Source organism: Chrysoperla carnea, chromosome 3 (genome assembly GCF_905475395.1).
Source record: "Chrysoperla carnea chromosome 3, inChrCarn1.1, whole genome shotgun sequence".
Taxonomy (NCBI): Eukaryota; Metazoa; Arthropoda; class Insecta; order Neuroptera; family Chrysopidae; genus Chrysoperla; species Chrysoperla carnea.
The window spans coordinates 33925133-33943668 of record NC_058339.1 but is presented as its reverse complement, the minus strand read 5'-3'; the positions used below and the strand labels follow the sequence as shown (position 1 = coordinate 33943668).

At 28.8% G+C, this 18536-nt stretch overlaps 1 protein-coding gene across 1 annotated transcript in view; it reads right to left on the bottom strand.

The window, feature by feature from the left end:
* LOC123296956 overlaps nucleotides 1–18536 on the bottom strand; it is a 108235-nt gene that overhangs the window by 19142 nt on the left and 70557 nt on the right. Inside the window, exons 10-14 of the mRNA XM_044878690.1 lie at nucleotides 11514–11698; nucleotides 11375–11448; nucleotides 10261–10358; nucleotides 4373–4653; nucleotides 1171–1356 (exon numbers count right to left, since the gene is read on the bottom strand). Coding sequence (XP_044734625.1) covers nucleotides 1171–1356; nucleotides 4373–4653; nucleotides 10261–10358; nucleotides 11375–11448; nucleotides 11514–11698 — 824 coding nt within the window. The remainder of the gene's footprint in view (nucleotides 1–1170; nucleotides 1357–4372; nucleotides 4654–10260; nucleotides 10359–11374; nucleotides 11449–11513; nucleotides 11699–18536) is intronic.

Below are 18536 nucleotides of genomic sequence, written 5' to 3'. Positions count from 1 at the left end.
ATATTATCGACTACTATACGTGAGCCCTATTACCAATTGCCGACTGCTGCATCGTAGAGCATGGTCGCCTTACTGCCAACAATAATTATCTCAGGTTTAAAAGGCCTGTGCCCTGTTTGGCCTGATTTTGAAATTCTATCCAATGCACATAGGCAAGTCGGGAAGTGTCTTTAACCACACTCCAACGATTTTTCCCGTATTAACAAGCGAGTTTTCGCAAGGCAAGTTAACATCAATTATTTCTTTGATTTTTCGTCTATCGTTTAGATATATTTACAAGCGGTTCGCATATACTCCCCTAAATTTACGATCGGCTCTCAATCTATTTATACACGTTAAAATAATAAACTTGATATTATATATTATACTTTGCAAACAAGTTATTTATACTCATCTCTTAAAAAGACAACATTAAATCAATATTTATGATGGTTAATAAGCAACAAAACAGTTTAACAAATAATAAATATACTCATAAATTTTATATATTATTCGTAAAGCCTACCACAATATCAACCAACAGCAAGTGATTTTTTTTGATATTCCTTTTTTTGTTCAAATAGGCATGTTAAGAAGTCATAATGAATTTTTTTTTTGTATTTGTGTACGTTAAATGTGGATGTTAGTCTTAGCCAGCCAATAATTTTGTGTCTATATGATGGCATTCTGTTGCTTTTATTTTGATTATGATGATGATAAAATATATGGTTGTTGATTTTTATTGATGCAGGATGGCGAACTAACGTTTTAAATTCATAAATGTAAAACTGAATAGAAATATTCATGCACACACAGACGGATTGTACACTGCTACGGAACAACTCGCTAGCTCAGTTTGTAAAGCGCTAGCCCGAAAAACCAGAAGTTATGTCCTCACAAAATGTTAAATATTATTCAAAAAACATTTAATAAACTTGGAAGCCTAAAATGAGACAAGATCGTATCTTTTGTTTTCAAATTTGATACCCCTTCCCCTAAAGTAATGATGTCGTAATATTTTTGCGTTAAGCACCGAACCCTAACTAAAAAACGAGCATAAATACGTATTGGGGAGAATATGAATTTTCCTAAAAAAAACTGGAACACAGGGTAATGTGAGTTCTATGAAATATCGGATAAAATTAAATAATAATGAAGAAAAATTCAAATAAAGGAAAAAAATTTACTTACTTGTACTCGTGCACGATGTCGTTCCTGTGTTAATTGACGTTTTTTTAGTTCTTCTTTCCGTTGTAAAAGTCCACGAATTTCATCATCGGTTGCGTCTGTAATACCAGCTGAAATGACATCTATTTTTGGTTCATCTGAATCTTCATCTTCACTAAAGCTTTCCACAAGAATATCCGAATCACTGGACTGAAATAGAAAACAAATTATTTAAAATTTAAAGAAAACGAAATCAGAACTTCATATTTCTATAAAAGAAAAGTTAAATGTTGAATATAAGTAATTTGAATTAGTTATATTCAAATAATTTTTTTAATTAATCAAAATGAAAAAATTTATTTTCTCGCCTATTTATCTGAATTAAACTAGATTTACGAAAATTAAAAAAAATTCACAATGGGTGGTCGAAAAATGTAAATTAAAAAATTTAAATCGCAGTAAAGTAGCAGTGAAGTAATATATCTAGAAAAATATTTAATGAACGCCAATGTCAAGTTGTCAATGCATAATAAAAATTTTTATTTCTTTTATCTAAAAATAACATTTTGTAAAAGCTATTAGAATAAATTTTTCAAAACAAAAAACAACAATTCAAATTCTTTGATTATCACTTAATTGAATTATCGACTATATTTAAAAGATATTTAACACAAAATTACACAATCTTAACAGTTATATTTTATCCGTGTGATAAGTGAAGATAAATATACCCAAAAAATATATAAATCTATATAAAGATTATGGCCATAAATATTTTTATGATGTACTTAAAAAACATATTTTATAGTTAAAAATAAAGATAAATTTGCATTATATTAAAACTGAAACATAGTAGCAGTGCTCGCCTTTGTTAAATACAGTTTTTTTTAAATAATTTATTATTATTAAATGACTTGGTTTATAGGTGATACTACACAAAAAGTACAAAAATGCAATAAAAAGAATTTCCGGTATTTTTTCAAAGCATTTTTTTTTATATGCAAACACAGGTTAATTATAAAATAAAAAACCATTGTTGCCCATCGGGCCCCTTTCATTATTATAACCAACACGTATGATTTTTGATATTATCTTCAAATTTAGCCATTAAAAACTGGTAATTATGTGAAAGAAGTGTTTTAAATAATTTGGATAAACGATTCTACATAACATTATTTTAACTGTAGTTTTTTTTGTTTGAAAATTCCTCTAAGGGATGCCAATTTGTGTCTTCATATGACTGCGATCTATTTTGAAGGTGGAACTTACAATTAGTTAATTATAAACTGGGCAAACAGGCCACCCACTAACATATAATGAAATTAAATAGTCACCAAGTTAGCGGGCAGTACTATATTTTATCGGAGAATAATAGGATATAACACCCATTTCTTAAAAGTGTCTCAATTTGATTCTATAATGCTAATAAACTACTAAAAACAAACACATTTTTATTTTCAAATTTCGCGCGAAATTTGACAAAAACTTTGGATGCCATATTGGTCTATGGTCATGACGTCAGTTGGCTGTGTAAACAAATGCCCTGATATTTTGATGATAATGGTTTATAATTTGAACTTTTCAGTTAACACAGCCGTATGACGTAATAACATGGAGGCTACTATTTCATGGTGTTAAAAAACCGAATTAAAAAACTAAAAACTTTGAATTATATTAAAAAATTTATTTTTTTAATTTATGAACTAAAACTAACATTTTCCGACTGATTTTTGAATAAGCTATTTCAAGGATATATCTTTAGTGTTCTCTCATATAGAGTAAAATACCGTATTCCGGTCAGCTAATTCATACTGAATATGACTGTAATTGTAATCGATATACATATATTTATATAAGAATTTTGAAGTCATAGTGTTCAAAATTTCATTATTTTACACTTTTTCGAAGATAATTATTATTTCCTAAATAAACGGTAAAATAAACGCAATTTTAATAATTAACTTTTTTCCTGATTAATGTTAAGAATTTTAGAATTTTAATGAGCATACGGAGTGTATCAGATTAACTAATAAATACATTAATCTAAAAGTACTTCCAATGAGATAAAACATTACACATATAAAACGGCATATGCATTGTGATATAGCACGATGCCCAGTAGCCCAAATAGTCTCTATAGTTCAGTAAACCTCTTAAGACAATTGAAAATTCAAAGACAATAAGACCAGAGAGTTGAAGGTTCAGGAGCCATTTTTTTCTGCGACACTGAGTTTCAAATACTGCAACTTGGAATTCAGAGTCTAGCATATCGAGTTGACAAGTATTGTCAAACAATTGGCCTCACTGCAAATGCAAATGAGCTTCTGGATGCACGCCAAGCAGAGAACCTATCTGTCATGTCGCAAACCAGAAGATTTTTTTAAGATAAATCACTGAAAATGGTAGAAATTTAAAAGTACAGTTCAAATTAATGCTAACCGGATTTTATTTTTTGTGTAAATTAGGGTGAGCATAGTAAGTTTAAAAAACATACTGACGACCGAACACGACGATACAAATGACTTTTCATGCTTCGGACATCAAAGAAGTGAACTAATTAATCATCGTAATGAAAAATTCGATTAAAAAACCATGATTAAATGCAATTTTTATGTTGAATTCACTCGAAAACGATATTCTGTTACACTCTGTCTAATTTTGATAAGAATTTTGACACAAATATAAACAGTTAAAAAAAACATATACTGATCATCATCGCACTTACATACATACACACATACATACATAAGGTCAAAATATTTACGCGTAATTATTTTTTTTTTAGTCGATTACTTATTTTAAATTGAAAAAAAACTGGTCTTTGGTTAGGTTATTACATTTTTGTTGTTGCAATGTTATAATTGGTTTTAACTACAACTGCTACATTAATTTAAATAGAATTACGTCTGTCTCTGTATGAGATACTTGAATCGCACGTTTTTTTCTATTAAGAGATAATTAAAACATTTATTAATCGTAAAATTCGTTAGGTAATTCATAGAGTCGTAAAATAATATATGACTTCTTCTTCCGTGTTAGAATAATTTATAATCAAATGATTGGTTGCGCTTAGCAGATAAAAACGTTAGCAAGTACTTGAAAGAAAAATAACACGTTTAATTGACGAGAGTAATAAGAGACCGTAAGATAATTACATATTAGGGTGCCGCAGCAGCTTTTAAAAATTTGCAAGATTTTATTGGGCTCAATGAATTGATTTACTTACCAAATCTTGTGCATACGAATTTTCTTCGCCTTTTTGTGATGCTCGTACAACAGAAATATATTCACTACGCCCAGTGTCGAATTTATGCAATTTCAACACAGGTGGCGTTATACCACATAATATTTCTGATCCAAAGAAGTATATACGATTTATTCGCCAACATATTTGCGCCACTTCCATGTCAGCATCTTTGTTGACATAACGTATTTCTAATGGATTCCACATTAATGGTGTAAATCCACTTAACATTGCATCTTCTGGTAAGCGAATCATTTCATTACCTACAATTAAAAAACTTGTATTAATTGTTGATGTAAATATTCACAAAAAATTTTGGGGGTAAATTTCCAAAAATCAGAAGAAAAAATTGCGTTTTTTAGTAATAGATATTTCAGCTCATGAAATTTCAATTCATTTGAAGGCTGAACAAAGATTTTTCGAAATTCGACATACATCTGATTTTTTGTATGTAGAAACATTCGATAAAATCAGGAGAAATATTTGTTATAAGACTTTTACTTAGAATGTCAATCTTGAATAGAATGGGGAAAATAAACTGAGGTTTTCGTGTGGCTAATATATCGAAAAATTCGTATTACATTTTTCCAATTGTGAATTGGGCGTAAAAGGTTGATTTAAGTGCTTGATTTTCTAAGGAAATATGCCCGGCTTACCAAAAAATATAGATGAGGTCAACGAATTGTCAAGTAAGATTAAAAGCTTGAAGAAGCCATTCTTCAAACAAATTTTTCGATATGTTATCCAAGCAAATTTCCCCTCATTTTAAGTTCCCATAAATCTATCACTGTCTTACGGCTTAAATGTCTATTCGGCAAATTTAATTTCTTTTGAAAAATTACAATCAAAAGATGTTTTTAAATGCAATATAAATTAATGTTTTTTAAAAAAATAGTAAGATAATTTACACATACAACACATTTATAACATGTTTGGCGCCATGAAATACGATTATAAAAATAAGTTAAGATGATAAATTTACATATTTTTGATATGATTAATCTCTTAATTAAAAACCTTAAGTCAAATAAATAAATATAAAATAATAATAAAAATATATATATATATTACGGAGACTTAGTGGCGAGAGTATGACCATCTCCGCCTATATAGCACGTTATATCGGTTGTTGCCGCACGACTAATTCTGGATTGGTTTGTTATATTGTAAACATAAAGCCACCTTTAGCCAGAGTTAATATGACACATGATAACGGGATTCATTCCAATGACCGCATTGTTTTCTTTAGAATCGTGTATTCTCATGGAATTATCGTTTGCATATAAAAAGATACCTTCTTCTTTATGTAAACATTTTATAATATATTTTTAATTGTGTATGTAACATATATCTACATATTGTGTTTTCAAGAAGGAATAAACTTTTTTTAAAATATGGCTCTTCTTTAGGCATAGGTACACTCTGTCTTGTCTAAAGAATGTGTTATCATCGTGAAGCGTACAATACATATGACGATTTTATAGTAATAGATTCATCCATGATCCAGTTAGTTATCACAAAATTGTTCACCCCTTAATTTCTGTGTTTTAAACATTTGGTATTGATTGTCGATTATTTTATTTTATTGATAATCTAGTGGATTAAGAGCCAGGCAAAAAAAATTCGTTGAATTTACTAAAGCTGACAATTGGAGAATTGATTATAGTAGTTGTATACACACACATACTGTGGTCAGTCAAGCGAACGATAGAACAGGGGTCAGATATATGCTATCGAAAAGGTTATGTTTTACGTTTAACTAAAATGAATTTACTAAAGCTGAAATTGTTATACAGATTATATATTGCATATAGATAACAAATATGACAGTCAGCCACTTAAATGTTAGAAAACTGCTTGTCAGTCATCCCTTATTTATGAACAGTAAATAGATAGATTCATTTATGATTTCTGTGGTATTTACATGAATCTGATGTATTTATTGTTCATAAATAAAGGCTGACTGACCAGCCCTGTTCAAGCACCTAACTGACTGACAATCAAAACTGTTATTTATATGCAATATACAATCTATATAACAATTTTCAGCTTTAGTAAATTCATTTTAGTACCACGAAAATTTTTCGATATAAATCAAATAGCTTAGACAGAAATTGAGAGAAAACAATGAGAGTTTTTTGCTTGTTTCTTCATTCGATTTAAACAAAAATGGTTCTTATAGAAAAACATACTACTTTTATGGGATTTATTGGAAACATTTATTCAAAGAGTGTCTAAATTCCGCAAAAACAATTATTAGTAAATAATATTTTTCTCTTTTTAATAAGTAATAAAAAAAATAAAAGTCTTACATTGCTTCAAATCTTTGATCCCTTGCAGGACCTCTATTCAAGTTTCCGCTTTTTTTATGTATACTAGAAGTCGATTAATATACACGCCAGTATCGATAAAATCAAATAGATTTTCAAATTTTGGTTTAAAATCAATCAATTTAGTTTTTATCAGGTTATCAGGTTTTATCAATTTAGTCTTTATCAGGTTTCATCAGGTTGAATCTTTTAAGGCTTACTATATTATCAATTTTAAAATATTTAAAACAGAATGAATTGGATTCCTACACAAATCAAAACTTCAGGCAAACAGGAAGATAATATTTGCAGCAACATTTTAACAAAAAAATTTTGAACATAAACAATTTGGAAACAAATTTTCGACCTTCTAACACGAACCTTGTTTCCGTATTATGTAACGAGATGAATGTTTTATTGAAATACTGTTTTAATGATTAATCATTAAACAATAGAATAATTATAATTTATATTTAAAATGTTTTTTGTACGTACAATTATTTTAATAAAAAAAGCTTTTGGTTTTTAGTATTAGCAACAAGTAAAATAAAACTAACATGTTTACATACTCATCGCATTAACTATTCCAAATTTGGTATTCTAAGATTATTTATATGATACTACAATTTGTGTATGTATGGTATTGGTAGGTACATTATGGTTTTTCAAATCCTACCATTGCTCTCTGAAACCATATAACATATACAAATAGATAAAACGTACTAACCAAACACTTTTGTCGGATTAGATTTGTTTTAACATTTTCTGTTTATAGTTTACACTTCTGCAGTTTTCATACATTCAAAAAAATTAGTAAATTCAGCCGCAGAGCAATCAGAGAGAATTGAATTTACATATATCGCAGTAAAGTTTTAGAAATTTGATTTGAAAACATAAAACGAAATTCTATTAACTTGGGGGGGGGGGTGCAAAAATCAAAAAGATGGCGAAAATTTAGCCATTGCGAAACCTGAAATGTATGATATCGATTCATATGTTATTTTGCATATTAAGTAGAATAAAACCGAAAATACCGAAACGCTAAAATCAACCTCTGTGATATAAACGGGTTTCTACCTCGAAAATGTAAAATCACTTATAAAGAAACATAAGATTTACCATTTAAAATTGGAATACGTTCATAAAAATATTGTTACAGCTTCTATGTATAATTAATTAAGAATACGACGAGTCCTTAACGGTTTTGAACGGTTTTATTTTTGAAGGTAATTTCACTGAGAGTGTTCTTCAAATGTGAGCTTAGGGTTACATACCTGAAAAAACTAAAAAATTAGCGATGATCTTCAAAATCAATTCAGTTTGGAAAAGGCATGACATAGTTTTAACATATAAATAATTATTATGGAAATGAATGGTCAAATAAACCTGGCTCAATTCATTTTGAAAAGTGAAATGGTAAAATAATTAGGTAATTCAAAACAATAATTCAAAAGAACAAAGTCAACTCAAATATTTCAATTTTAATTAAAATATTTCCAAAAATTGGTCCCAAAAAATGATAGCTCTCTAAGTATTCTTTTCATCTCATCTGAGTCCTTGACCATCACTTTGATATTGATTTAAGAAGGAGTGTTATAAGTTTAAAGTGTTTATCTGTGCGTGATTTGATTGAGATCATTCTATTGCAAAGTTTCCAAAAATTGGTTTACAAGAAATAAAATTTTTAAATTTCACTTGTCGAAAATATAATCATTGTTTGAAGAAAAAACAGATCTAATTTCATATAACATATAAATAACAGTTTTGTCCAGTAATAATAAGTATAACTTACACTAGTGAGTGAGACCATCACCATCATACAATTTCAACTGATAATATTAAAATTTATTATGTGTTCTATGTAAAGTCATGTAGTATTCAACCGTTGCAGTTGTCGGGTGTCAACTGTTCACCAAGAAAATAGTTTATATATAATATAGAATTGTGTGAAATGCTAATAAACTTCATTTCTTTTGCTCTATAAAGACACTGCCTGCATTAAGTAGGCAGAATATGCAACTTTATATAGCTTTTATAAGTGTACAATACAGTTATCATTATTATTAAGTGCTTTTACTGTTTCTATGCAAATGAAATAACACAATCTTGTGTTAGAAATTATTAAATCTTGCTATTATCTTAACAAATATAGTTTTATATATTAGCAGAACATGCTTAGTCGGCTTCATTCAATGTATCTATATTTACAAAGACGTATTGATTTTCCCACAAAAACTAAATAAGAAATATGTGAAATCGCCCTTTTCGATAATTCTAAAGCATATTTTGGATGCGTATAGATTATTTAACTCGTACTATTTTAACGCAGTATCAGCGGCAGATATATCTAATCAGAAACCCGTTGTGCCCAACTATTAAGGTTGTATGAGCACTACCTTAGTAGAAAGATATTAAACTTATGTGAGATATTAACCGAAGACTATTTATTCATCGAATGAAGAAAATGCTCTGAGATATCATCTTTTCAAAATGACAACTTTTTGTTTCCGGATTTGATAAAACTCAGTAAATGGAGTAAATTTGAACCAAAAAATATAAAAATCAAGTTTTCCTGGATGACTAAGTATTTCTATGGTATCGCTCGAAATCCTACGCGAAGCTGTATATTTTCAAGCGATTTTCAGTGGTAGCTCGAGAACTATTAATCTAATCGTTAAATGAATGGGAAATGAACGTTTTTTGGACCCCCATTATTCTATATACTCCAAAACAAGAAACGAATTCACAAAAATCAAATATCAGTAAAATTTAAAAAAATGATAAACTGTGTCTGTGATTTACATAAAATGATTGTCTAAATTAATTAAAACATAAGTAAAAACAATCAATTTTATCATTTGCATAATTTCGCAGATTTTAGATTTTTATAATAATTTCCGATCACGCATATTTTCTGATAATTTCGTCTCGCGCCCAAAAGAAGCCATTTTGTGAATTAGGCTGGAGTCCCGGAGGCTATAACCTGGCCAAAAATGCGCGACTAGTTTTGTGTACTGACATCACGTTTCAAAATTGTTTAATCTTCCAAAAACAAATATTTGCAAAAATTGACAGTCATTTTTCTCAGTATTGATGAAAAACATATTTGGTATTCATCAAAAAATTAATAAAAAAGAATTTTTGAAATATAAACACACACTTCTAGCGAAAAAAATAACATTATTTTCAAGTTGTAGGTTAGTAGTTTAAAAAACGGCATTGAACTAATTATTTTCTAGCAATAAATAAAAAAAAAAAACTAATTCATGAACAAACAAAAATTTTAATAAGTAAAAAATAAGAAAAAATTAAACTAATTCATACAAAATAATTGTAATTAAAAAAAAGAGCAACAGATTATTAAAAAATTGAAAAGAACTTTATAACGGGGTCTGCTTGTGTTCTTCAATTATTTGATATTACATGAGTTTTATTCATCAACCAATTCATGCAATAAATGACCGTGGTAAGAATACTCTGTTCTACCTATGGCTTATAAGTCTGTGTACGTGCGAATACCACGGATTATAAATATTATAAAGAAACTGACTATTCACTTACCGTCCTCGGGCGCACTGACCAACTCCAACTGTTCATAATCTAGTTTCTCTAGGAGATTCATTAATACAGCTAAACGACTCCATGTATCACCCTGCGAACTAAAAAAAAGTCAAATTTAAAATATTGTTCAAAAGAAAAATTAGGAATTATTGCAATTTTCGGCACAATAAATTGGAATAACATTAAATCATAAATTCTAAAAAATAACCTGAACAAGAGATGCAGAGTTTGATGGGGGACATCATGTTCTGACATTAGATTGAACCTAGTTCTCCGGGTTGCTTAAATAGTCAATTTAGATCCTAAAAGGTAAAAGATAGAATACTATTTTAAATTAGAAAGTTGATCTTCATAAAAAACTACCATTTTTTATTGAAAAAATTTTTTTCGCAAAAACGTTAACTTTTGGAGGAAATGGGACTTAAAATTAGCAAGGGTTATAAATGTTATTCGTCTGAGTAAAAACCTTTTAAGCCCAGATTAATTTTCAAGATCATTTGAAGATCAAGGTCAAATGACCTTGAAACTAGAATTTCAAATCAAAGTCGTGCCATATGTCCTCTACTGCCCTTGACAACTTTTGGATAAAGCATTTTTCGGTAGCTAGCGTGATTTCTTTCGGTTAAATGCAGTAACGATATATTTACAAAGCTAACGACTTTCGAAAAAATTTTTATATAAAATATTATAGTTTTTTTATGAGAATCCACTTTCTAATTTCAAGTATTCTATCTCTTACTATTTCAAACATGGAAAGGTAAAAGATGATCCCAAACTGATGTCAGAGGATGATGGCCTTCATATCAAACTCTGCAGCTTTAGTTATTTTTTGATTGGTTACAACTACAAAACCAGCTATTTATAGTCATATTATATTAAAATGGTTCACACTGTATGATCAAAGTGCGAAAATTTTCATGGGTTTGATTATGAAGAAATAAAAAAGAATCGAATTTTCATTAGAATTGAAAAATCAGTTTTTTGAGTTACATAAAAAATTCCCGGTTCTTTGAAAAAAGCATAAATTGGTTAAATATTGTTAATGATTTTAGAGTAAAACGCCTACAATTTTGCCGTATGAGAAATGTTAATCTTTCGAAAGTTTTATACTTACCCAATTTTATAATCAGAACATGAAGGTGGAGGATTCCATATTGACATATTACATAACATCCAATCACACCAAACCTATATAAAATGGAAATATATGAAATAAAAACATTTACTAAGTGCTATTTTTATTTTTAAATTACCTTTATTGCTGGTAAAATGACTTGTAAATCATCGCCAACAATTCGTGGCAACGGGTGATCTGTGTTATCAAGTTGTTCTCTTAAAAGTGATACACAGCGTTCAACAATTATGTTAAACATTTGCAATGAGACAACTAACGCACATTCTTGAACTTCAGATCGGCACCGTGGCTCAATTTGTGGCTCTGTAAAAATAAAAAATACCCAATTTTATTATATTATAAATATAGGATCCTTTCTTGTGGTTATAAGGGGGTCAAGGGGTTGACAAATTTCTCAATATGTCAGTAAATTGACCTATGATGAATATAGTGGCGTCTTATTATACCATGTATATATGTAATATGCAAGGTATATTAAGTTTAGTTCCAAGTTTGTAACGCTTAAAAATATTGATGCTACGAAAAAAATTTTGGTATAGGTGTTCATAAAATCACCTAATTAGTCCATTTCCGGTTGCCCGTCCGTCCGTCCGACCTTCCGTCCAGTAAATTGACCCATGATGAATATAGTGGCGTCTTATTATACCATATATATATGTAATATGCAAGGTATACTAAGTTTAGTTCCAAGTTTGTAACGCTTAAAAATATTGATGCTACGAAAAAAATTTTGGTATAGGTGTTATAATATCATAAAATCACCTAATTAGTCCATTTCCGGTTGTCCGTCTGTCTGTGGACACGATAACTCAAAAACGAAAAAAAATATCAAGCTGAAATTTTTACAGCGTACTCAGGACATAAAAAGTGTCCTGAGTACGCTCATCTTGTAAACCGTTAGATATAGAACAAAAGTTTAAATATAAAAAATGTTCCTTATCAAAAAATAAACAACTTTTGTTTGAATCATTTTTTCGTTAACATCACTGTTTACCCGCCAGGGCGCAAATTAGGCGTAAATTTTATAATATTCATTATATAGGAATATCAGTTATGTATGTGTGACATGTATGTAGGTGTAATGTGATAGAGTAACAATTAACTCAGTCAATTATTTGTTTTCACTTGTTACGTGATAATTTTTAGGAGGAATTTTGTAGTTATATTTTTAAATGCGTTATAATATTACCATTGCATGTATTTTATTTTGAACTTGAACTATATTTATGAGAAGAAATTCCTGATTCACAAGTAAATAATACTCGACAAATAATACTTCATTTTATTCTATCAATAGACAAGAACATTTATAAAATCCAGTAGTCAATAATAGCTACTAATTTTACTGCATGAAAATTACTATATAAGAAAAAAAAATTTACTTGATTGATTTCAAGAAATACAAACTATATCTAGAATCTATTAACACTTAGTTTGAACACCATTGATCAAAAATGGCCAATTAAAAATAAATAATGACAATTGATTTATAGCTACCATTTATTGAAGTATGAATTAAAAGACGTATTTAAAGGCATAAATTTTTTAATTTAATATAATGTGCCAATAGTAATTATTCAAAATGTTTGCAATTAATGTCAGTTTAAAAAAATATTATGCGTTACAGAACGTCAAAATTAACTATATTAGGTACACGGAACTGTAATTAGGATAAATACTAAAATGGGTAGTTTAATGAATAATAATTTATTTTAAAAACTTAATTTTTTTAGAAAAACAAAAATTATATGTTTCGAAAAAAAATTGTTTTGTTTATAAACCAAATGATCGGTCAATAGTGAAACAGTCTTTTTCTAACAGGGTTATGGCATAATTCATTAAGGACGTACCCAAAAAAATACACGATTTAAAGATGATCCTAAGAAAACGATATTTTTTGGGAACATCCTAAAGTAGTTCCCACAAAGTAAGAATGAGAATATTTGGGGTTAAGATTGTTCTATGATGTAATTAGACAAAATAATAATTTTTTCAATATGCATCTTAGTTTACAAGATATCGAAGCCTGGAGGTATAACAATCATCATGAAACGTGGAGATATAGAAATTATCACAAAAACTATACTCAATGTCACAAAAAATGCTCGTTTTAAAACATTCTAAGTGTTACTATTATAACATAACATATGATGCGTACGCTTAGAATGGTTTTAACTGTGGCACTTTTTCTGACAGTGAGTGTACATTAAGTAAATGCTACAAATCAATTTATTTCATTGAAAATCCGTGTTTTCATGAAAAACAGAAACATACACTGCAAAATATGACTCTTACTGACATCTATTGGTGTATATCGAAGTTAACGAAATAAAGTACATTACCGGGACATTCAAATTGGTATTTATGTGGAATTTTAAAAGGTTTTTATATTAGTGATAAAATTTGTGCCTTTTTAACTAAAAAAAATAGCGAGCAAAGATCGGTCATCCAGATATTGATATCATAATCAATAAACTAAGAACGAAAGCCCCTCCCCCAAACATACTTTGATAATAATTTTGATAAAAATGATCAATAATAAAGATAAAAACGATAACTTTGAACATTGGATATCAAATGAATGCCGTTTTCCACAATTTTCGTTAGTTATCATATTTTAAAGTAATGAATTTTAGTTGAGTTTTAGGGCATAGGGAAACTAGAGACGTTATGCATCAGCAGTGTCGAGTCTTAGAGAAATTTATATCTTTTACTTTGAGCTTTTTGAAAATGGTCAAAATTTTGAAATCCTGAGGTTTTCGAACCGCAAAAATATGTTTAGCTATTTTATATGGGAGTATTTTGTTTTTTAATTTCGTAAATTTCACTTGCCGGTACAAATTCCTAAATGAACAAAAACACTTAATTTATTGTAAAACATATTTTTTTGGTAAATAATACTAAAAAAAAAAAGTTTAAACACACAAAATAAACTCATTATGAATGGCTCTCATATTATTTCACCTTCGTTAATCGTACATAAATATAAGCATTTTTCAAAATGCACCATCATAATCATTTTCATATAAATGCGCGTTATTAAATACACACAAAAAAAAGTAACAACAATAATAATTACTTTAAAAAAATGAGAGAAAAAAACAGCAGCTATTGTAAAATGTTTCGTGGAATTATGTAAAAATAATAATAATAAATATTTTTAAGATTATTATATTATTCGTATACGCGCGAGATAGAAGAGTGATGCGAGGAGATGCTATTAAAAAAGAGTGTAGGTAAGAAATGGGAAAAAAAAAATTAAAACGTGCGTGTTGCTTGCACATCTTATTCATATCAGCTATAGTCGAACGTTTGTATATACGTAGTTTTTTGTACACAAAGTGTAAAATAAAACTTTGAAATCCCAATAGCAGAAGGAAATAATAATAATCATGAGTAATACTGATGTCAGTAGCGAAAAAGCATCACGTTTCAAATTCATTATTTATTCTAATTAACTATTTTTAATAATTTTTAACTTTCCAGAGGAAGTTAATGTAATAGGGTCGATTTTTAACTCCCCGGAGGAAGATAATGTAATGGGGACGATTTTGGAAATCTCCAGTGTTATATTTCTGCGTATGTTCGTATGTTCGTTCGGATTCTTTCGCCTCGATTATCTCGCGAACCAGTTATGACATTAACACTGGGCTTATTCGACGCGTAATCGCGTATTTAAAAACTGAAAGAGTTTTCAGCAGAATTAGTTGAGCCGTTTTTTAATGGAAATAAAAAAACTGGAAAAAACTGAATAAACAGAATCGGAAAAGTGGATAAAACACATCATTTATCTATGGAGATAATGATCGTTCCAGCACAAGCTGCAGTACATGTTCGAAAAATAATCTATGACGGCTAACAAGACCTTTTTGTTAATGTTTTTCCCACCTCTTAACTTGTCTACAATGGAAATCAAGGACAAAAAACAAAATTGCATAAGACACAAACTTTTGTCAGACATTGTAATAATTTTACGATTGTGTAGACACAGGTCGTCAACACCTTCAACATCCATCACACAAACAACAAACCATCCGTATAAATAACTCTTCTTCTCTTCTCTTTAAAAGCAAGAGAAAAGTTTCAATTCTAAAATTTTTATTAAAGCTAGATATGGAGAGTCAGGAGAAGCAGTTCATCTAAGGCACTTATAGGTTATATTCTATGTACCATTATTGTATAAACTATTTACCAATTTCTTCAATATATTTCTTTGGTCATCATCAATTATATATATTTTGTAATCTTAATTTGCTTACTAGGGATGCCCTGGTAAATAAATTTCGAAGAAATGAAGAGAAAATTAGTTTACTCGACTGTACAGAAGGGTATTCTTTTTCGGGTGTATTTTAGCTTAAACGATTTCATTAACTTTGAATTATGCATCTCTGTGTCGTTAACGGTAGTGGGGACACAAATTTAAAAAAATATGTATTTCCAATTTTGATGGTGAATTATGTTATAACTTGACAATATAAGACGAAAAGTTCTGGAATAAATTTCAAAATATTGAAAATTGAAATTTTGTTTAATTATTTAGCTTTAGATATTTCGAAAACCACGGCAGATATTCATGAAGTTATAACAAAATTCATCATCAAAGTTGAAAATAAGGTACGAATACTTTCAACCAACCACAAGTCTCTATTTGCCTTGGCGCTCGTACTATCGAAATAGTTAATTATGCACAGGGAGATGGGGAATCAAAAATTAAAAATCAGGAAGAAAACATGCGCACCAAAACGGCCCCTTTCGGAGCCACATATAGCGGGATGATGTAGTAACTGTGAACACTTTTGTTAAGATATATTAACGTATCAAAAGCTTAACTCTGAGTAAAGGAAAAAATCCGAGAATGAATGAAAATAATCACTGTCAACCTTAGTAAATTTTGTTTAGAGTAATAGGTAATCGATAGACAACTCTTGTTCCAACATTTGTTGACCAACGATCACAAGTTCAAAATATTTCACGGCAAATTACGTTTCAACATTTTTTTTTAATAGTAAGAGAAAAAAACACGAGCTATTATATTATTATTACAATACACATACTCTAATGATAGCTGCTATAGCTTGCGAGTATGTTTACCAGTCATGCAGTAAATATGCAGTGAAAATGCTTTTTAGTGACATTCAATTGCAGTTTCATTTTTCCTTCGAAAAATGTCCTTTGTAGTTTTTGAATCCAAATTCTGGTGAAGCATTAATATAATTTTGAGAATTATAAACGTTTAGTATTGGTCAAACTTTTGTAATAAGCAAAGTAGTACGAAATAAAATCTAGCACAATTTTTAGCATGTTTTCTCCAGCCTTAATACATACAGAGGTTGAAGGACGAATTTTCAGAAGTTAAAAATTTATTTTCTACAAATAGTTTTTGATTATTATAAAAAATATTCAGTTTGACCTAGTAAAGAGTGATTTGATTTCAGTTCCTATGTTTGAAACTCTGTTAATTAGAATGCTGTGAATACTTTCGCTTGTTGCAAAGATCGAATAATAGTTTTAAACATTCCGTATCGTATCGATAAGCTAACGTTTAAGAACGCTCAACGCTCTAATTGTTCACTTGTTCTACAGAAAAATCAATTATGTAAAAACTGTGTATATACTTTTACGAGAAGATTATGCATTGTATAAGTTTGAGAAAACTGACGATCAAAAGCATTCGAGATAAGATAGGGCGTTTTCAAATATAACGGTGCCTTGAATGTCTCTATATGCGATTTTTACTGTCTTTTAAAAATATATCATAATCGAGTAAAACTCATTGTTTATTATTTTTACAAAATCATTTTTTATGAATAAAAAAAGCATTTGTTTTCTTATAAATGAATTTTTTTGTATACTTTAAAGATTTCAGTTTAATAAATTTTGCCTCTAGCAATAACAACACTACCTTAAATCGTTTGTAACTATATAAATAGAGTTTTGTTGCTATAATTTATTTCCTCAAACACTTTCATTTAAATTAATCAAAATAATTTTTCAAGTTAAAATATTGAGCACAAAGAAAGTAAATTGCCTAAAAGCTGCAACTTTAGCATTTAATAGTCCGTTGATTGGACCGTTGAGAATTCCCTGCAACGCTTCTTTTTTAGACCTGCTGCCTTGCCTTATAATTCGGATAGGGTTTTCTCAATTCTATTAAAGGCGGTTTTTCTTCCCTTTTTAAACCTACAGTGGAAGAAACTTAGAAATTCAGAGAGAAATAAAAAATGTTTAGATGCAGCTACTTGGATTGAATAAATCATGCAAAAAGAAGTCACTATTATACCGCTGTATACGCAAACATAAAGGTTCTAATTTTTTCTTGGCCCATTTGCCCATTTTTGGCAAAATCCTTGGATCAAATGGACTTCAAATTACAGATAGTCTCCTTTTCTAAAGGCCAGACCAATGTAACATTCAGTACTTTATATTTGTGTTTATTTCGATAAATGCTCTATCCTAAAAAAATTTGTTTCTTTTTTGGTTGACTTATTATTTTTTGATGCTTAGAGCTCACTCCAACCAGCGTTAGTTGAGTAAATAATCAATATTAAATACCATAATCCTCATGCAGAGCTTATTATTTATGCATTTGAAATTTTGATTTGCTTCTGTAATTTGTGGTTTAAAAATATAGACAATATCAAAAAAAATTTTTTAACAATCAAATATTCTTTTAATGTTGTTAATTTTTGATTATAATCAATAATTTTATTTGCTAAAAGATATATCATTATTGCGATTTACTTGGGTTAACCACAAAAATTGGTTGGTTCATAATAATAACAGGTTAGTTTTTATTTGTACATAATTCTACATTATATGCTTAAAAATTTTACGCCTCCACTAAATACAGAAAAATTTTCAATTATTTTTAAATATAGAGGTATACAGAATTTATGCATGACATGTAATTTCTACACATTTGTCAAAAGCGAGTCTCTTTAATAAAAAAGTCGATTATTAATTTCAACATTATATTATTGTCATTTAAATTAATAGTACCTGGATTACCGAGCTCTGCGCGGTATTTTTTGGGTTAAAAAGACACAAATTTTATCAAAAATATAAGAACTTTTTAAAATGTCTCCACACAAATACCAATTTGAATGTCCCGCTTTATTTCGTTAACTACGGTATACGCCAA